The 22,730-nt window shown below is 36.1% G+C and overlaps 1 protein-coding gene and 1 long non-coding RNA gene across 2 annotated transcripts in view; one reads left to right on the top strand and one right to left on the bottom strand.

The window, feature by feature from the left end:
* Positions 1–22,730, bottom strand: part of LOC106059471 (uncharacterized) — a 59,382-nt gene that overhangs the window by 5,083 nt on the left and 31,569 nt on the right. The window contains exons 19-25 of the mRNA XM_056017674.1: positions 11,872–12,015; positions 10,773–10,868; positions 8,578–8,721; positions 7,234–7,332; positions 5,534–5,680; positions 4,645–4,740; positions 3,137–3,212 (exon numbers count right to left, since the gene is read on the bottom strand). Of these exons, the coding sequence (XP_055873649.1) occupies positions 3,137–3,212; positions 4,645–4,740; positions 5,534–5,680; positions 7,234–7,332; positions 8,578–8,721; positions 10,773–10,868; positions 11,872–12,015 (802 nt within the window). The remainder of the gene's footprint in view (positions 1–3,136; positions 3,213–4,644; positions 4,741–5,533; positions 5,681–7,233; positions 7,333–8,577; positions 8,722–10,772; positions 10,869–11,871; positions 12,016–22,730) is intronic.
* On the top strand, positions 13,464–21,534 carry LOC129923947 (uncharacterized). Its single transcript, XR_008775901.1, has 2 exons — positions 13,464–15,696; positions 21,046–21,534. It is a non-coding gene; the product is annotated as an uncharacterized LOC129923947 (long non-coding RNA).

The following is a 22,730-nucleotide window of genomic DNA, read 5'->3' as shown; positions in this document are numbered from 1 at the left end:
TTTTTCGGCGCATGAGTTTATTCAATCTAATGGGTAGCTTACATTAGTTGTGGATAAGTAAAACAAACCGATCGGTCTTTGTGCTGGCCACATCATACGCTCGTTAATCGTGGGCCACAGAAACAGACGACGGAACAAAAGCTATTCAATGTGAAAATAAAGTGTGGGAAAAACGAATAAAACTCAAATTAATCCAGTAGACATTGTAGGCAGCGTAGTTCAGAACCAGTGTCAGGGCGATGGAGTTAAGTGGTGGGTATGCAAGTAGATAATATAGATTTAAATATTTGTATATTGGGTTTTTGGCACATCGGCACACTTTAGGCCATGTCGTGCCCGTAATCCCTTGAGGGTTACTCTCCCTTCGTACCACAAGAGCTAAATTTTATATAGTTAAGTCATTAAAAACAAGGTCTATTCACATTTAAGGTAGTAAAGGTATTAAAAATTTAATAATTTAATAAAAATCTTTTGTAAATATTATTTTTTCACTAATTCACACACCAATATTTCACAGACAGCGCTCCACCTCCAGGACAAAGCCCAGTTTCTTTACAGGTCGACATTATCTAACAGTGTTTTTAAGTTGTGAGCTCTAAAGAATTTTCCCCCTAGTATCCAGGTATCTGGGGCAATCACTGAGGATATGTTCCACAGTGAGGTAAGAAAATTTGGGTTAAATCTGCCGCCTTAAGTTGTAAACTGAAAAAAACTTTGTTGAGATGAAGCAACATACTTCGAGGTGAAGCAACATACTTCGAGATGAAGCAACATACTTCGAGGTGAAGCAACATACTTCGAGATGAAGCAACATACTTCGAGATGAAGCAACATAATTCGAGATGAAGCAACATACTTCGAGGTGAAGCAACATACTTCGAGGTGAAGCAACATACTTCGAGGTGAAGCAACATACTTCGAGGTGAAGCAACATACTTCGAGATGAAGCAACATACTTCGAGATGAAGCAACATAATTCGAGATGAAGCAACATACTTCGAGGTGAAGCAACATACTTCGAGGTGAAGCAACATACTTCGAGGTGAAGCAACATACTTCGAGGTGAAGCAACATACTTCGAGGTGAAGCAACATACTTCGAGATGAAGCAACATACTTCAAGATGAAGCAACATACTTCGAGATGAAGCAATATACTTCGAGATGAAGCAACATACTTCGAGATGAAGCAACATACTTCGAGGTGAAGCAACATACTTCGAGATGAAGCAACATACTTCGAGATGATGTAACAAAATATTTTAATTCTTCAAGTAAAAGTTAAAAAATTAAACATTGGACACACACCAATTATCAATTAATAGTATACATTATAATTAAGAGTACATTCTTTCACAGATATAATGTACTCCACATGTTGTTTTTTTTTATATTTGTTTTCGATTCCTGAACTAAGTTTGTCTCTCTCTCTCTCTCTTTCTCTCTGTTATATATATATATATAGGAGGCGCGGTGGCTGAGCGGTAAAGCGCTTGGCTTCTGAACCGGGGGGTCCCGGGGTCGAATCCTGGTGAAGACTGGGATTTTTATTTCGGGATCCTTAGGCGCCTCTGAGTCTACTCAGCTCCGATGGGTACCTGACATCAGTTGGGGAAAAGTAAAGGCGGTTGGTGGTTGTGCTGGCCACATGACACCCTCGTTAACCGTAGGCCACAGAATAAGATGACCTTTACATCATCTGCCCTACAGACCACAAGGTCTGAAAAGGAAACTTTACTTTTATATATATAAAAGAGAGAGAGATACATACATAGATAGATACATAGATTTTCAAATCAAAACTTCTTCATTGTAGTCGAAATATAATGAAAATAGTGATACTATCATCTTTCCTTTGAGTTCCTCGTAGGACATAGGGTTTCAGTAAAATCACTCTCCACGGTCTCTTGCTAGTTTTTTAATGGCTTCCCAGCTCTTTCCTGTCCTCTCGGCTTCATCTAGTATACTGCGTCGCCATGTTCTTTTTGGTCTTCCTCTACGTCTTGTTCCCTGGGGATTCCATTCTCTGTTGTTGGTATCTTTTCTAAGGGAGTGACCGATCCATCTCCACTTCCTCTCTAAGATCTGCAACTCTATATTTTTCTGTCCACTCATCTCCCACAGTTTGGTGTTTTCTACTTTGTCGTACCAGTGTATTTTTAAGATATTTCTTAGACATCTGTTGATGAAGGTCTGTATTTTTGATGTTGTTGCTTCAGTTGTTCATGTTTCAGAACCATACAGTAGGACCGTCATGACAATCAAGTTTCTTATTTTAGTCTTGTTTGAGATGTGATGAGATTTCCAGGTTGGTTTTAGCTGTGTAAATGTTCGCTAGATTTATACGTAGATTTATACGGCGTTTTATGTCTTCATCTGTTCAACCTGATACACTGACTACACTAACAAGGTATATAAAATTATCCACTTGGTCTATGGTCTGAGAGTCCACTTCTATGTCTCCAATTTGTTTGTTGTTTACTTTAAGTACTTTTTTTTTTTGTGGTTTATTTTGAGGCCTACTCTTTTTCCTACTTAAAGCTGTGACCTTGTATTGCTTATCTTATAGTCTATGTGATAATAAGGCTTTGTCATCAGCGAATTCCAGATCTTCCAGCTTTTGTGTGAGAGTCCATTGGATTCCTTTCCCTGTGTTAGAGTAGGCTTCTTTTGTGACCCAATCCAGTACTAGAAGGAACAGGAGTGGTGAAAGAAGACATCCATGTTTGACTCCTGTTGTGACTGGAAACTCCTCTGACAGTTTGCCACAGCGGGCTACATTATCATTTAGTGTGCGTTAAATAAATGAAAGATCCAAAGAAAACGGAAAACAAAAAGTAGACTCTGAATGTAAAACTTTAAAGTTGAAATGTTTGGTTGGATGTCACAGCGGACTGGCAACAAGAGTTATCAGAAAAGTTGGCAGTTCATTTTATTTTTTATTCATTGCGTTGATATGGCCCGCAGCATGTGTGTCAGAAATTAAAATGGCCCGCGGGCTGATCTAGGCTGAGCATCGCTGATTTAAAATTACGCACTTAATAATGATGCCCCTTTGTTGCTACAAGTCTGTAACAAGAGTTGAGACAAGTTTCTAACGGCTCGGCTTAACCCCATTCAAACGCTGTATTTACATACCTGAAGTAGTAAAGCAAGGCCAAGCAGATTAAGACGATGACCACCCCGCCTAACATCTTTAAAACTACTTTCGAACCTGTAATATAGATGTTTATAAAGTAAATGCACTATGTCAAAAAAAAAAAAAAAGAATTAAAGAGAGTAAGAGAGAGATTGGGGGTGAAGGTGACAGATTGAGAGAACGAGAGAAGGCGATAGGGAGGTACAAAAACAAATGATGCAAAGTTAACCTCAATTTCCCCTATCCGTATTTATTGGCTTTTTCTACGTCGGTATGGAAAAAAAATAGGTCACCGATGGGTCTTCAAATCTTTTTCAAAACTTGGCCCTATTCCTGTATATTTGGACTCGAAGACATATTTATATTAGTGTTCGTATTTGTATATTGTAATTGTATTTTATTTTGTAAACTAAAGTTATTCTTCATATTATAATTTCTGGCTCCTATGTATTTGCTTCCCAACGTTAACCTCAATCGAACTTCTCCAATCAGTATACATTGGCTTTGTTTATGTGGAGTATAGACAAAAAAAATAGGTTACCGCAGGGTATTCACATCCTTTAAAATCTTTGCTCTACTCTTATATCTTCGTACTCGAAGACAAGCCTTCATATTTATGAATATTAGTGTTTATATTTCCTCATATTTGTGTTGCGTATATGCGCTTAGGTGTTTCTGTGCAAAAGTTAGGAATTCGACTGTGCATTTGAGTACTTACATTCCCAAGTGTGTGTGTGTTCGTCTGAGTGTGCATAAGACGTAGCGATGTATGGGTCAGATTAATGTAAAGCTCATCCGTTAACAAGGGTGTCATGTGGCCAGCACAACGACCCACCGCTTTCACTTCTCCCTAACTAATGTCATCTGCCCATTAGAGCTGGGTGGACTCAGGGGCGTCCTAAAAGTCCAGAAACTCACAAGAGTGTGAATATGTTGCTTCATAATTGAGCATATGTAGGTACACTGTCTGTAATACAGCAATCAGACCCCACGATGACCTGATAACCACTGTCAAAAACGTAAGCTCAAACTCTATAGCCACATTACAAGGTCCTCGGGGCTGGCAAAGATAATCCTTCAATCAACAGAACCAGGAAGAAGAAGAAGAAGAGGAAGACAAAAAAGTCGATTTCTAAGAATGGACATGCCTGTCAGTGAATGTAATTTTATCCAAGGCAAGGAAAGGGAGGTAATGAAGAAAGATGGTTGACAGATCTTGAGTGGTGCCCTGTGTGTGTAGATGGCTAAGAGATAGGGAAAGGTGAAGATATACTGTAAATTGTGTAATAATAAGAGGGTTTAAACAATGGCAAAAAACATTTTCCGACTTTTGGAGGCCCATACAAATTTAGGGCCACAAAATATCGCCGAGTCCGAACGGAATAGGGCCTGTGTGAGTTTAGTTATCTCTGTGGAAAAAAAGATTTTGAGGTAAGAAATAGCCAGAAACGGCCCGAAGGCCGTAGTTTTAGAAACACTGAATTTAAGACAATGTGTGCACATTTACCTCGACAGGTACCTTCCACCTTTTCCAAACATTCTGCTCCACATTTGTCCATGCACAGACCTTCACAATTGAGTCCAAAGGTCATTGGTGGACATTCTGTAGACAAGTACAATTGTTATCTATTTATAATTATCTTTTTATTTATTGAATTAATTAATTAATTTATTTATTTTTTGTAAAATGTGTCTATTTTGTTAAAATTGTTTATTTCTTGTTTTTTTCCTTCGAAAAATAGATAAATTTAGGACTTCATTAAAATGAATATTGATGAACATAATCATTTTAAAATAATTATGCTGACCTATTCTAAACCACTATTAAAAGTACTAAAAATAATAATTAGCATTTTACCGGACCACACACAGATCAATCCACAATTACTTAATGACAATTGACACAGCTTCTGACACTTATAATATAACAATCAACATGACGTATGACACTTGTCATGATAATTGACAATTACAGTCCTTTGACACTTGTCGTGACAACTGGCATGATTGTAGTCTTTTGACAGTTGTCGCAACAACTGACATGATTATAGTCTTTTGACAGTTGTTGCAATAACTGGCATGATTATAGTCTTTTGACAGTTGTTGCAACAACTGGCATGATTATAAGCCTTTTGACACTTGTCATGACAACTGGCATGATTATATAGTCTTTTGACACTTGCCGTGACAACTTGCCTGATTACAGTCTTTTGACAGTTGATAAACACATAAAAACACGGCTTACATGACGCATGACTTTTGAAATTTAAGTCGACACTTGTCTTAAGATTTATTATTATGCCAAAATGGCACAAAAATTGACATCACTATAGTCACTTGTCACTTGACATTACACTCACAAATAAACTTGAGATTAATATTTGTATTATTATTACCTAGCTGGCAAAAGGGTTCTTTGCGAGATATGCTGGTGAAACCTTTCTTGCAAACTTTACATTCCCCTGTAGCCTGGTCACAGATGTCGTCACAGTTAGGCGAACACTCGTTGCTGCAGTCCTGACCCCACCTGAACTTAGGACAGTCTGTAACAAGCAATAGAAGAAAAAAAGAATACTTTTTTAAAACCAAAGCTTACCTAAGGGGAAATAATAGCTAATTACTACCGTTTATCAGAAATATACAGGTTTTAGCTCTCTTTCTGCTATAAAAACAACCGTAATTATTTAGTATTATATGATTAACTTATGGGTTAATTTTTGGGTAGATTGTTGTACTCTTTTCGACTAGGATTAATTATGCGAATTTTATACAGCGAGAATTTTTAAAGCAACTCTAGCTTTATTTTATAATCTACTTTTGTTTTAAGATTATAGAGAGGCTCCACGTTAATACAACATAGCATATTATAATTCGTATTGGCCTTTTTTTTTAAATAGCCTGAACCCTTTCCATAATCTTAAATTCCCCTTTTAGACTTTGCGATCTATAGGGGGGGAAAATGATGGTAAGGTCATCTGCTTTTTTGACCAACGATTAACTAGCAGGGTGTCATGAGGCCAGCACAACGACCTACCTCATTTGCTTTCCCCGACATAAGTCAAGTAGCCATTAGAGTTGAGTGGACTCAGGGACGCTCTAAAAATCCCGCTATTCAAGATCCCAGTCTTCACTTAGATTCGAACCTAGAGGCTTAGGTTCGGAAGCCAAGCGCTTAACCACTAAGCCACTGCGCCCCTAGTTAATTAGGTTCTGGTAATCAATTATTTTCTTTGATACCAACAAAGCAAAGTAATCCTTCAGTATTAAGCGATGTGGCTAATTCTTTGGGCTTTGTCCCCGTAACTAATTGCACACGTTGCTTCTTCCACAACCAATAAGGGTAGTCATCTTAATAATTCGGGGTTCAAAATCTGCCCAACGCAATGCCCCGCCATCCTGCGGAAGGTTTAGACCAGAATGCATAAAGGGCTTGCGCTATTCCGGCCACCCCTAACTCGTAATTAAAAAACCTAAATGTAAGCATCTCTAAGGATCTCAAATGTGGTGCAGGCAAAGATGTTTAAAACGTGGATTACTACCAAAAATAATTGATGCAACTTGTTCATCGCTGCTGTCGTTCGCAGCAACTTACTTATACAGAGACCGAAAATATTCTTGTTTGTCTCCCTTTTGTATCTCAAAGTTAGTGAGTGATGAACTAGCTCCTTAAATTGATGTAAAAAAATTTAATAAAATCTCTTTAAGTTGTTACAGAAATAAAATATGTGTAATATGGTGGGAAGCGTGGTCGAGAACTTGGCTTGGCTTGGCTACATAGAAGGGGGCTCGAGGTTCGACACTCGACTCGGGCAGAGTTGTGTTTACTGAGCGCCTAAAGGCAGCACGGAAAACCAACTCCTAGATACCCCCTCCCCCCCCCCCTCCACCGGTCCACAAATGAGATTGGACCCAAAGCGCTCTGAGCATGCTATAAGCATGAAAGTAGCGCTATATAAAAGCTATAATAATAATAAAAAGCAAAAAAAAAAACAGAGAGAGAGAAGGAAAAAGAAAAAGAGACTAAGAAAGACAAGAGTTAAAGAGAGAGAGAGAGAGAGAGAGAGAAATAGAGAAGGAAACAAGTACAGCAACTTACTTATACAGAGACCGAGAACTTTCTCCACACAGTCCTGGCCGTTACACTTCACTGAACATGAGCCTTTACACTCACGACCATACGTCATAGGCGGACAATCTGAAATAGACTTATAGACTTAAAACAAAATAAATAGAAAAAAAAAGCTGATAGAAGGGAAAGAACTGCACGTTTACAGTCACGTACCTTTATACTGTAAGATTTATCTCCCCCTTAATAAACGGAGAGAGTTGATATAAGCTTTCTAACAAATCAATCCCACATATAGGCGTACATTGGGAAAATTAAAGATCAAAGATTCAATTAGCACAAGATATAATTACACAGGGATTAATAAATTGAATCGGGAAACTCCGATTATTTATCAATATGAGCAATTGACATATTCAAATTCTTCGTAAAAAGTTATAATCTATAATTCAGTGATTCCCAAAGTGGTCTATATAGACCCCCAGGGGTCTACAAAGACTTTCAAGGGGTCTACGAAAGTGAAAAAACAAATTTGGGGTCCATGAGATGTCCAAGGGGGTCTATGATAATAGATTTCATATAAGCAGGTCGTTACTTTAATTTTTACATCCCATTAATGTAATTCTTCACACTAGATATCATTTGTAACTTAGTTAGCCTAATCATTTAAATATTTATCCTGCTATTCAAACGAAAAATTGTTGTATTTAATTTCAATACTTATTAAAATAACTTAATTTTGTCTTCATGTAAATAATGTTTAACAAAAAGAAATGTAGACTGTCTAGCGTTGATTATATAAAATTGTTCATTCTTTCCTTGTGAACCAAGAGGTTACCGATTGCCTTTTTTATGACGAGATGAAACTAATTACGCTTGAGGATCATCTGCGACAATATCACCCTGATAAAAAGATATAGATTTAGATATAGATAGATAGCATAGATCTAATATGTAGCTTTAAATTACTTTTTCACTTTTCAACTCTCTACAGATAGAAATTAGGAGGCGTTTTGGCTGAGCGGTAAAGTGTTTGGCTTCTGAACCGGGGGTCCCGAGTTTGAATCCTTTTGAAGACTTGGATTTTTAATTTCGGGATCTTTTGGGCGCCTCTGAGGCCACCCAGCTCTAATGGGTACCTGACATTAGTTGGGGAAAGTAAAGGCTGTTGGTCGTTGTGCTGGCCACATGACACCCTCGATAATCGTAGGCCACAGAAACAGATGACTCAGACAGGTTTTTTTTTCAAACTTAGAGCTCGAAGAGCCTTCGGCTCAGCTCTTGAGACGATCAAACGGTGAGACATACGTCATTATTGTTCTAAAGGGAGATAACAGCATTTATTGTCCAATTTTGCGAGACAATGCGACTTACCGGCCATACATGTTTTGTCGTTTGGAGCGTTCCGGAAACCAGGTTTACAGGACATGCATTCTCCAGTTTTATTGTTACAGTCCTCAAAACAGTTTTTACTACACAGGTTTTTACAACCGAACCCCCAAGTCCCTGTCTCACAAGCTGTAACAGAAATACACAAGATTCAAACAACACCCAAGCAAGTTAATAAAACAGCATCACAAATAGTCATCGATATTTCTTGACAATTAAAATCAATCACTGAGCGCTAGGCAATGATCACTCGGAAACGAGTTCTAAGAATTATATATCTTGTCACTCTAACAAGATAGGTTTCTAACTATAACAAGATAGGTTTCTTACTCTAACAAGATAGGCTTCTTACTAGAACAAGACAGAGGGACTGGTGTTTTCTTATTTACCAATAAGAGAAACAATTGTTAATTGACAAAATGGTGGAATTTGTGGGAGACTCCTTGATAACATTTGTGTGTGTGTGTGGGGAGTCTGGTCATGCGTTGGTGTGTGTGTGTGTGTGTGGGGGGGTGTCTTGGTCATGTGTCTGTTTGGGGGGGTGTCTTGTCATGTGTCGGAGTGGGTGTGTCATGGTCATTTGGCGTTGTGGGTGTCTTGTCATGTGTCGGTGTGTGTGTGTCATGGTCATTTGGCGTTGTGGGTGTCTTGTCATGTGTCGGAGTGGGTGTGTCATGGTCATTTCGCGTTGTGGGTGTCTTGTCATGTGTCGGTGTGTGTGTCATGGTCATGTGTCTGTTTGGGGGTGTCTTTGTCAATAAGTTTTTAGTGGCGCCCTTCTCTCACACCTAAGACTTTTTTTTGTTGTAGTTTTAAGCTGTTAATTTTATCTAGGGAAAATATAGACGTTGTTAGATTTCAAATGTCAAGCATAATAAATGTTATTTATAACAAATGTCAGGCACATCAAACGTCAAGTATATTTGATATTTTGGAGTTTTGGCACATTGGTACAATTTAAGCCATGTTGTGTTCATAATCCCTCAAGGGTTACTTCCCCTTTATCTTCTTATTCTAGCCAGCTTTATTGCTGCTGAGCTGTCAGCTCTTTTGCAGACTGTGCCAAGGAAAAATAGTGTGCTGTTTTCTTCAGTTATTCAGCACTGCCGTACAGGGTGTTGGTTATGTTGGGCTGTAGTGGAAGTAGGGTCTGCCTAAGGTGGATTAGGAAGGGGCATTCAAAGAGGATATGGTTTACGGTTTCATAAAGGTGGGCGCAGTGGCTGCAAAGGGGGAGTTGTGTGGAGTTTATTTTGTTCAGATGGTAGTTTCCCCTTTATAACTCAAGTGCTAAAAGTTACACAACGAAGTTAATAAAAGTAAGGTCCATTCACTACTCAAATAGTATGCATCTATATAGTTCAATAAAAATCTACTGTAAATATGTGTATATTTACAAATACTTTGCCCGATCTTAACTCAAATTTTAATAGTCAACCAAGTACATACAATGTCAGGTATGACAAGTTTTAGGAGTAACAAAAGTCAGGGATAACAAATGTCAGGTATATCCAATTTCATGTATAACTAATGCCAGTTACAGCAAACGTTTCAGTTCTGGTCAGCCTTGGTCTCCTGTTTACTTCAGAGGAGAAGAAAGGGGGGGGGGGCAATTCAGGTTGTTAACCTCGAGATTGTTTTTGTTTTGGATTGTTTTTACTTTTTGAGTGGATTGTAACTTATAATAAGACAGTGTGGTTTTTGTTCCTAGTCCAGGACGGTTGGATTTTAGTTATAGAGCTGATATATAGACTCTAAGTATTTTTGTGTAGCTATTATTCAGTCTACTGGATATTGAGCTATTATTATTATATATTAATTGATACTGGAAACTTCATTGGCCAGGACTATGTCTGTATTTTATTTACATGTTCAATAAACAAGTTACATGTCCGTGAATCGGCATTCTGAATCGTCACTCTGTCATTCTATTCGTTGTAACGGTTATGTTTCATGACATGGTGACATTTGGCAGTCAGCATTGAAATACACATACGTATAGTAAGAAAAGGAACCTTGACAAAACTAAAGTACAGAAAAATGCCTGATACAATAAATGTCAGGTAAAATAAATGTCAGATGGGCGTCAGGAAAATGCAAAACATTTTTTTTTTAAATGTGTAAGTCTACGACTTGAAGATTTGAGCGGGAAAACGATAATGGGGTCACTATGAACTTACGTTTGCAGGTACCTTCTACTTTCTCCGCACACTCTCTCCCACATTTCTCTTCACATGAACTCTCACAGTTCATCCCGTAGTGCATGTCATCACATTCTATATTTTAATATAAAATACGTTTCATTTCCATTGACCCGTCCAAAAAAAAAGTTTTCGAAGAAATTTATTGTATCGTGAATAGTATCTAAAAAGGTTGGCAAAAAATAAATAAAGACAATGTGTCTAACAGAAATTGTCGGAAAAGAACATTTGACATGGAGTCCTTTAAGTATATCTAGTCTCTAGTACAGTCCCCACATTATTTATTAGTAACACGGAGGCGGAAGACAACTAAAGCCATGGTGATGCTGTGTACTAGATGAAGCTGTGAATGCAGGAAAGAGCTGGGAAGCAATGAAAAGACTAGAAGGAGACGGTGAAGAGTGATGAGCTCCTATGTTCTATGAAGAACACAAAGACAGTTGTGAACCTATCAGGATGCAGACGCTTCCAATGAAGAAAAATGTAAAAATAAAGATGTCTACTTAAAAGATGGGAAGCGAGGCGGCTGAGTGGTTAAGCGCTTGGCTTCTGAACCTGGGATCCTGGGTTCGAATCTCGGTGATTGGGATTTTGAATTTTAGGAAACTTTTATGGCGCCACTGAGTGCACCTTACCCTAATGGGTACCTGACTTAAGTTGGGGAAAGTAAAGGCGGTTGGTCGTTGTACTGGCCATATGATACCCTGCTCGTTAATTGTTGGCCAAAGAAGCAGATTATCTTAACATCATCTGCTTTATAGATAACAGGGTCTAAAATGGGAATTTTTACTTTACATAAATATGATACTACGTCAATTTATGTAATAATATACATTTTTAAATTTTCATAATTATGTATTTTTTTAATAAATGTATACTCCTCAAAGGTGAATTCATAGCTAGAATATTTAAATACATTTTGTTTTCTTTAACAAAAGGGTTAGCCTTAGCACTCATATTGTTAGCAGGAGCCAGCCCCCACTAAGAAATCGCCCTCCACAATTTGAGGAACACTGGACTAGGGGAAATGTTATCGCATGTGTTGATTGAAAAAAAAAAAAGAAATTTGGGCGCCTACCTTTATCACAGGCTAAGTGACGAGAGTCTTTGGTGAAACCTCTAGAACACGCGTCACATTCTCCAGTGCTACGAGAGCAGGGCCCGATGCAGTTCTCTCCACAGTTGGAGGAGCATCCTAGGCCCCACATGCCCTCTGGGCAATCTAAAATGTATCATAACAAGGGAAGATAATCACTATAACAAAGGAAGCGTCTTACTAAAACAAGGTAAGTGTCTCTCTATAACAAGGGAAGCGTATCACTATAAGAAGGGAAGCGTCTCACTATATCAAGAGGACACGTCTCACTATAACAAGGGAAGCGTCTCACTATAACAGGAAAGCGTCTCACTATAACAGGAAAGCGTCTCACTATAACAAGGGAAGCGTCTCACTATAACAAGGGAAGCGTCTCACTATAACAAGGAAAGCGTCTCACTATAACAAGGGAAGCGTCTCACTATAACAAGGGAAGATTATCACTCTAACAAGGGAAGCGTCTCACTATAACAAGGGAAGATTATCACTCTAACAAGGGAAGCGTCTCACTATAACAAGGGAAGATTATCACTCTAACAAGGAAAGCGTCTCACTATAACAAGGGAAGATTATCACTCTAACAAGGAAAGCGTCTCACTATAACAAGGGAAGATTATCACTCTAACAAGGGAAGCGTATCACTATAACAAGGGAAGATTATCACTCTAACAAGGGAAGCGTATCACTATAACAAGGGAAGCGTCTCACTATAACAAAAGAAGATTATCACTATAACAAGGGAAGATTATCACTCTAACAAGGAAAGATTATCACTCTAACAAGGAAAGCGTCTCACTATAACAAGGGAAGATTATCACTCTAACAAGGAAAGATTATCACTCTAACAAGGAAAGATTATCACTATAACAAGGAAAGCGTCTCACTATAACAAGGGAAGATTATCACTCTAACAAGGGAAGCGTATCACTATAACAAGGGAAGATTATCACTCTAACAAGGGAAGCGTATCACTATAACAAGGGAAGCGTCTCACTATAACAAAAGAAGATTATCACTATAACAAAAGAAGATTATCACTATAACAAAAGAAGATTATCACTATAACAAGGGAAGCGTCTTACTAAAACAAGGGAATATTCTAAAAATTAAGCATTACAAAACATAACGCATAATCAGAGCAAACAATTTGTACGATAGCAGACATAACATACGTTCATACCCCAGTTTCTCTTCAACATTACATACAAAATTTACAAAAGTTAGTTACAGTTTGTTCAACGATTTAATTACCAAAGAAACAAAAAAAGTTATTGTGTCCAACTACGACAAGTAAAGCATCTCACCATAACAAGGGAAGCGTATCACTATTTCAGTGGAGACGTCTCACTATATCAAGGGACACATCTAACTATATCAAGAGACACATCTCACTATATCAAGGGACACATCTAACTATATCAAGGGACACATGTCACTATATCAAGGGACACAGTTCACTATATCAAGGGACACATCTCACTATATCAAGGGACACATCTCACTATATCAAGGGACACATCTCACTATATCAAGGGACACATCTCACTATAACAAGGGACACATCTCACTTGTTAGACACCTTATTTATATAGGTTAGTTATTTTAGTTATTTAGCGACGCACCATAGTAGACGCATATTGAACGGGACTAGTGACGTTTGGGATATGTTGGGTTAGAGACCGGAAAATCAGTTAGCGTTAGAACATTCCAGGGTAACGACGTGTTTAGTGACAGAGACTTCTACTGTGGCCTTTTATCATAATAAATATATATTAACTTGTTCATCATCGTTGACTACATCTCTTCACTTGTTACAATCGATGTGCCAGTTCTTGTTTGTATTGTTGTGCAACTACACGTAATACACCCGGACAATTACACCCAAACGATTGCAGAGTAATTGGTTGACTTCAAGACAGCCTGAACTAGCAACATCACAGTGGCGACCCCGAACCTCGAAGCCGGACCCTTGATGAAGCCGAACATCGAACCGGACCTCGAAGCAGAACGTTTACTCAGGTGAGGGTCGTGCACTCGAAGATATAAGATTTCATCGGAGTACGGCTGAACACAGCAGTATCGCAGAGTGACTTTGTTCTAGATCTACATACAGTCGTCGCCTGTTTGATCGCACGTTCAACGAGCCGTTAACTCAGGGTGACCTTCGTCAGGACAGTAATCATCGTAACGTCTGGTCTACTTAACCAGTATATTATCAAAGCCTGATCTTCATATGCTGAATCGACCTACAACCAGAGAAACCGTTCGTTCATAACGGGTGAGAGATCGTTAGTGAACCTGTTGGACATATTTTTTCTTCGTCATAGGAGCCACATTGAGTATCAAGTTTTACCTCGTCAGTTTCGAGAAGGACAGTTTGCCCGCTGTCAGAAGTATTGTGAGTACTACAAGTTTGGTAGCTAACTAAATCGAAATCGCTCTGTCGTCTTACCCTTGGAGAGATTCTTGTGGAGCAGTTTGCTCATTGAACCGGTTGCTTGCCACGTTTATAACGGTCACTGTGTTTAACCTTTGGAAGGTTAGTGAAGTAATCTTTATCAGTACTGAACATTGATATATCTAGTATTCGTCGGTCTAGACCATACCTAGACTTGTTAGCAGTGAAGTTGTGGAAACAGCTACATCCACTTAATTTCGTTGAAAACCGTTAATCGTCTAACGGAACGTCGTCGGAGGTGACCTTGGTTTCACCTAGTCTACATTGGACAGTTTGGTCTATTGAAGCAGAGTACAACAGCAAACTTCGTCGTACTACCGGAATAGCAGCAGAAGCAGTGAACTATTTTAGAGAACCGTTATTCGTCAGCCCAGATCAAGTCATCGTCAAGAAAGTCGTTATTCGTCAGCCCAGATCAAGTCATCGTCAAGAAATTCGTTATTCGTCAGTCGTCCAGATCAAGTTGTCGTCAAGAGACTGTTATTTGTCAGTAATCATCTACACAAGTCAAGTCATCGCTAGAAGAACCGTTAACCTATTCGTCAGTAACTGTGTATACAAAGTCGTCGGAACTACACATACGGTCATCAACAGTCGTCAAAGAAACTGGAACATTTTGCTGTGGCATATCAGGACATCTGTGGCATTACGTGGGATACTGGTAGCACCGGAGAACAGAGTCAGAACTGGAAGAGAGGCAGTGGAATTTGTTGTGATCTAGCATATTCGGGAGTCCGAACAAAGGGATCTTTCTTATCAAAAGCTAAGTGCCATTTTTCTTATTAGTATATGTTTAGATTGCCCTTAGAAATAGATTTTGTCTAAATTTGGTACGTTAGCCTGAGTAAAATCAGGTGGTGCGCCTTAAAACCCGTCGGGGTAGAAGACGTAATTTAGATGAAAAGCTATATTATACATTTAGGATTGTAATTTGTTTTGTTTGTGTAAACGTCATATCCGTTGTTGCCTGGTTACTTCGTGACGTTATCATTGTGTGCCATATTGTCACATCCCAACCCATAGTGATAGTCTCATTTTAATTATTTCATTTGTTTATATTATTTTAAATTATTTATTTTTATTAATTTAATTAGATCTGTAATTTTTTTCACTTAATGATAGAAAGTGCGGGTAGGATTCTTTCATTGTGAATCAGACTAAAATAATTTTTAGTTTGAGCGGTTAAAATCAAATATGATTTTGCCATGAGAATAATGCCGAAACTGGCTATGTAGTCAAACACTATCGTCTGGCTAAATTTAGATCTGCAAATTGTTGTACATCTCTTTGGTACAATTAAATCATCTAGACTCTAATTTGAAATATTACTAATTGAAAGATGAATGAAGGTAGTACATTCTAGATATATATATCTTGTTGAAGATATTTTTGACATTGTATAAACATATTTGTTTTATACGGGTAAATAGAACCATAATCTACTCTAGATCTAGACTCTAGACAGTCTTTGAATTTACTCTAAACACTTCACTGTGACTTCAGTCATACCAGATTTTGAAATTGATCATAGTTATTCATACTAGATCTAAAAGTCATAGTGCTCTTGATAACTATAGATCTAAATGGTAATATTATACATACTATAATATACTAGATTTAAATTTGTGTGTAATACTGGACCTAATATACAGATTTGAATATAACCATAATAACTCAGACTAGATTTATACATTTACTAAATCTATAGATAGAGACATATCATTTAAAATTTGTATAAAAGTGTGGAAAAACTTAAATATAAAATAAGTTTAAGGTATAGCCATAACTAATATAGGCCAAGTAAAAATATATATAAAATATAAAACACAATGGCTACATCATCATATGTGGACCTTAAGGAGGTTAAGGAAACAGCTATGCAGGATGGAAAGGCCATGGAGTTAAAAGGAAAGGACTTAGCAGCTTATGTACAGCAAGTTGTGAAGGAAGAAACGGAACGTCAAAGACAAGAGATAGAAAGACAAGAAGAACGTCAAAGACAAGAGATAGAAAGACAAGAAGAACGTCAAAGACAAGAGATAGAGAGACAAGATAGGATCAGAAAGGAAGAATATGAGAAGCAAAAAGAGGACCGAGAACATGAAGCTAAAATGGAGAAGATGAGATTGGATGCAGCACAAGCCAGAGCCCAAACTGAACAAGGAAATAACACTAATAACTCAAATAATTATACCACTCAAAGAGACAACCCTAATTCACAAACATGGCTAAAGAGAAAAATACAAAGTTTTGATGAACAGAAGGATGACATTGGTGATTTCCTGAAAAGATATGAGGCAAAAATGTCTACATTTAATATGCCTGAAGAAGAATGGTCTGAAATACTGATAGACTTTGTTCATGGTCAAGCTCTAACAATATGCCAAAATCATGACCATCATATTGATGATAGCTATCAAGTTTTAAAAAGAGAATTATTGAATGCATATGGTCATAATGCTACAACTTTTAGAAAGAAATATTTTGACAATATACCATCATTAGGAATAGAACCCCAAACCACCATTAATATGGAAAAGGATTTCTTCAATAAGTGGGTAAAATTAGAAAAAGTGAATAACTCTTATGAAGGATTAAAAAATTTTATTCTAGTGGACAACTTTGTAAATAAATGTGATCCTCAATTACAATCTTTTATTAGAGAAAGAAACCCAAAAACTATAGATGAAATAACAGAGATAATGAGAGTATACAAAAATGCCTATCCAAATAAACCATTTTCTGATAGGGATAAGAGCAAAGTAGATTTAATAGGATACACCAAAGAAAATGTTGATAGAAGTAGAAATAGAAACAGATCAAATAGTGGAAATAGAAAATATAGTGAAATAACCTGTTTTAAATGTCAAGGAAAAGGTCATATAGCAGCTAACTGTAGAAGAGGGAATAGTAGGTCTGGAAGTAGAAATAGATACAATGAACAAAATAACAGTAGATATAGGAGTAGAGATAGGAATGACAGGGGAAATTATAGAAATAGGAGTTACAGTAGGGAATACAAAAATAAAGGTACAGATAGGATATATTTCATGGAAGGAAATAGGAACAATTTTGCAGTGTACCCAGGGTTTGTAGATAGAATTCCGGTGGAATTAATCAGGGATTCAGGTTGTAACACCTTGGCAGTAAAAACTAAATTTGTCAAACCTCATTGGTATAAAGGGTTTACTAGGAAAGTAGAATTAGCAGATGGCACTGTAAGGGAATTTAAAGCTATAAGGGTATACATTGAAACCCCATTTTTCACTGGTTATTGTGATGGCATTGCAATACCAGAAATGAGATATGATATGTTAGTAGGAAACATAAAAGGAGTTAAAGAATGTTCAAGAAAAGAATTAGAAGACTGGCAAAACAAATACAAAAACATAAGACAAAATCATGAAAACATAGAAACACAAAATATAACAAGTATGATAATAACAAGATCAATGGATAAAAAAGATGAGAAACAGGAAAATACAATAAATGTAATAAGTAATGATAAAGAAAAAGAAACCAGTAATGTAATACAAATAGAAAATACAGATGTTAAGGAAAGAGAGATAGAAAATGAAACACAAAATAGTCTTGAAACACAAATATTTCAAAGTGAAAAAGAAACAACACCCACATTTGCATTAGAACAAATGAATGACAATATTATTGGGAAAATTTATTCGAGAATATCAGATAAAAACAATAATAATCCAATGGAGAAATTTTGCATAGAGAATAAAATATTGTTTAGACAAACAAGTAATGATAATAAGAAAATAAAACAACTTGTCTTACCACAGAAATATTGGAAAGATGTTTTAATCATGACACATGATAATAATTTAGCAGCACATAGGGGAGTAAAGAAATGTTATAGGAATTTGTCAAAACAAGTATTTTGGCCCAAAATGAAAGCAACAATCAACAAATACATAAACTCATGTGACATATGTCAAAAGAGATCGAACAAAAGTCTAGTGAATAAAGCACCTATTCAAGAAATGGATGAACCTACAGCACCATTTCAGAAAGTATCTATTGATTTAATAGGTCCTTTAATTCAAACTGAAAATAATAACAAATACATTCTAACAGTAATAGACATGTTTAGTAGATACCCAGAGGCAATCCCATTATCAAATACAAGTGCAGAAAATATCATTAATGCCATAACTCAAAAAGTAATTACAAGACATGGTATACCTAAAATTATATTGAGTGATCAGGGATCTCAGTTTAAGTCAGAACAATTTAAGAAATGGACTAAACAATACAATATACAACACATATACTCTTCGGTTTACCACCCGGAGAGTAACGGTTTATGTGAACGATATGGTGGATCATTAAAAAGATCACTAACAAAGATAATTCAGAATAATCAGAACAAGTGGGATCATTACATTAACTATGTACTATTTGCTCATAGAAACAACATCCATGAAGCAACACAATTTTCACCATATGAAATAATACATGGAAGAAAACCCAGAGATGAATTAGATGTTTTTAAAGAAAATCTAATAGACAATGAGAATAAATTAAATAATGACAGTGAAACAACAATCACAACAGAATTGAAAGAAATATGGACTCAAGCATATAACAACAATAAGAAGTACAAACAAAGTGCTCATGAGAATCTAAATAAGAAAAGACAATTGAAAACACTAGAAGTAGGAAACAATGTATTAATATTGATAAATGACCTGAAAAATAAAATTGGTAAACAATGGAAAGGTCCATTTAAGGTGATAAAACAAATTAATGATGTGAATTATCAAATTGAAATAAATGGGAAAATTAAAACATATCACATAAATAATTTGAAACTGTATCATGATAGAGAAGATGAGTTAATACAAAACATTCAGGAGGAAATAGAAAATAAATTTTCAGAAAGAGAAGAATGCTTGATGATAATAACAAATGAAAATCACAATGAAAATGATATTAAGGAAATACCTGTAATAGAAACAAAAGAGAATCAAACTTGGCAAAAGATTAATCTTAATAATCTAACTAAGGAAAAGTCAAAAGACATAACTAAAATAATACAGGAATACAAAGAAATTTTTTCCAGCATACCAGGAAAAACAAATATTATTAAACATGACATTAAAGTAACAGACACAAAACCTATCAAGCTTAAGCCATATAGAATACCGTTACATTTACAAGACAAAGTAAAGAAAGAAATAGACAATTTACTAGAATCAGGTATAATTGAGCCATCAACATCTCCTTATGCTTCACCAATTGTGATAGCCAAAAAGAAGAATGGAGATATAAGGTTATGTATTGATTATAGGAAACTTAACAACATCACAGAATTTGACCCATATCCAATGCCAAATATAGAGGATATTTTACATAAATTAAATGGAGCAAAATTTTTTACTAAATTGGATTTAACTAAAGGTTATTGGCAAATACCTTTAACAGAAAATGCAAAACCTTACACAGCATTTGTAACACCATATGGTATTTTTCAATGGAATTATATGAGTTTTGGATTAGTAAATGCACCTGCCACATTTAATAGAATGATGAACATGATAATTGGAAACAAAGAAAATGTTATTTGCTATTTGGATGACATATGTATTTTTAATAATAGTTGGGAGGAACATTTGGTAGATGTAAAAGAAGTATTCAAAATAATAAAAGAAAGTGGACTTACAATTCAAGCAGAAAAAGTAGAAATAGGATTGGAGGAAATAATTTTCTTAGGACATAAAATAAATAACAACATGATTAGCCCTATTGAAGATAACATAAAGAAAGTACTTAATATTGAAATACCTACAACAAAAAGACAAATTAAAAGCATATTGGGAATAGTAAATTATTACAGAAAGTTTATAAAAAACTTAGCAGAAATAGTGAATCCACTAAATGACTTACTTAAAAAAGGAAAACCTCAAAAAGTAGTTTGTAATGAGGAATGTGTGAAAGCTATTGACAGAATTAAAGATGTTTTTAGTCATGAACTAATATTAAGACTACCTGATAAAGACAAAATATTTTATGTCACAACTGATGCATCTGGTAATGCTATTGGTGGTTGTTTAATGCAGAACTATGATAACTTACATCCTATATTATATGTAAGCAGAAAATTATCAGAGGCAGAGAAAAAATATAGTGTCATTGAAAGAGAAGCCTTAGCTGTAATATGGGTAATTACTAAGCTAGAGAGCTATTTAATAGGAAGGAAATTCATATTATTAACTGATCATAAACCTATTCAGTATATACAGCAAAAGAGCATGAAAAACAGTCGTGTTTATAGATGGTTCTTAGCACTACAGGAATATAAATTTGAAGTGAAAGCTATTAGTGGATCTGTGAATATTGTAGCTGATCTATTGTCTAGAATGACATTGAAGTGAAACAATTTTGTAAATAAACTATGATTATATTGAGTATGTAATATATATTAATATATTGACACCATTTATATGTTATGGAAAAGGGAGATAAGTAAATTTGATGTTAAGCATTTAAAAGTAAGTATGGATATTTTTTTTTATGTGAATCATTTCATATATCATTGACGAAAGTTAGTTCTATGGAAAAGGGTGAGTATAAAAGAAAAATGGACAAAAGCGTATAAAAGGGTGGTAAGAAAAAAAATTTATTGAATGTGTAAATAAAGTTTATAATTGTTTTTTTGAAATATTGTATTTTATCAGATTACTGCCAGTGAAGAACATTTGTGACGTGTGACGTGCCCATATGATGCCACATTTTCCTCCATGATGAACTGTGTACTAATGAAGATGATTTTGGAATGTTATGAACTGTTATGAACATTGACGTGAATATGAGGAACTGTCAAGATGAAGATGTCAAGATGAAGATGTCAAGATTTTATGTTTGTGGTCTTCCCCTTAAATTGAAAATGCCCTTGTAAGACTTGACAGTAGTGGAAAAATATTGACATATTTTTTTTTCAAGGGGGGGAGGAATCTGTTAGACACCTTATTTATATAGGTTAGTTATTTTAGTTATTTAGCGACGCACCATAGTAGACGCATATTGAACGGGACTAGTGACGTTTGGGATATGTTGGGTTAGAGACCGGAAAATCAGTTAGCGTTAGAACATTCCAGGGTAACGACGTGTTTAGTGACAGAGACTTCTACTGTGGCCTTTTATCATAATAAATATATATTAACTTGTTCATCATCGTTGACTACATCTCTTCACTTGTTACAATCGATGTGCCAGTTCTTGTTTGTATTGTTGTGCAACTACACGTAATACACCCGGACAATTACACCCAAACGATTGCAGAGTAATTGGTTGACTTCAAGACAGCCTGAACTAGCAACATCACACACTATATCAAGAGACACATCTCACTATAACAAGGGACACATCTAACTATAACAAGGGACACATCTAACTATATCAAGGGACACATCTAACTATATCAAGGGACACATCTCACTATAACAAGGGACACATCTCACAATAACGTTTCATGTTTTCTTAATGAAGCATTATAACGTTCATTTTTTGGACATACTGCATGGAGATCTAAAAGAGAAAATAGAGGAGCTCCTGGCAGTCCACTCTAAAGACACATCACAGGTCTGTACGAGGTGGTAACAAGCTATTGGTCTCCACTGCCCACAGGCTGCGACGTCGCAAGTCATTGTTGAGGTCTACTGTAAAGATTGGTCTCGTTCTACTCCTTTCTGATTTCTCTCTCTTCCTCTCTCTCTCTCTCTCTCTCTCTCTATCTATCTATCTATCTATCTCTATCTCTATCTACTTCCTTCCTAATCCATCTTTCTTTACTTTTATCACACATCATGAACTTTTCATTATCAAAGTTACAAATCTGATCACATTTACTTTCATTTTATTGAATTCGCTTCTCCTCCAATACATCTAATGCAGTGATGCCCAAAAATACGGCCCGCGAAGTGGTTTCATTCGGCCCGGCGAAACGTCGGTACAAAGTGTAGAATATATATCCTCCACACCTTTTTGTCAAACATAAAAAAGTTTACCTACGTTAGGGTTCTAAGTTTTTCTCTAATGGAGTTGTATCATGACATTTTAATTTGTAGGCTTATGAATTGGGAGCGCCGTAAAGACTACCAGGAAAAGTGAATGGATCTTTACTTTTGTTTGTGGAACATGATAAAAAGCCAAGATAATTTATTTGTAAAGAAAGTGTGGCTGTTTTAATAAACAATATAATAAACAGTAAACATATAAGCAGCATTATAAAACAAATATGACCGCATTCTTAGTCTTGAGCCGCGAATAAAAGATTGTTACACTACGCCTAGAGATTGGAGGATCGATGAGATTGTTTACCAAAAAGAAACAAGAAAATGAGTCGGTGGTAAGGCTAGCTACA

This window comes from Biomphalaria glabrata, chromosome 18 (genome assembly GCF_947242115.1).
Source record: "Biomphalaria glabrata chromosome 18, xgBioGlab47.1, whole genome shotgun sequence".
NCBI classification, from domain to species: Eukaryota; Metazoa; Mollusca; class Gastropoda; family Planorbidae; genus Biomphalaria; species Biomphalaria glabrata.
This window is presented reverse-complemented; position numbering and strand designations above follow the sequence as displayed.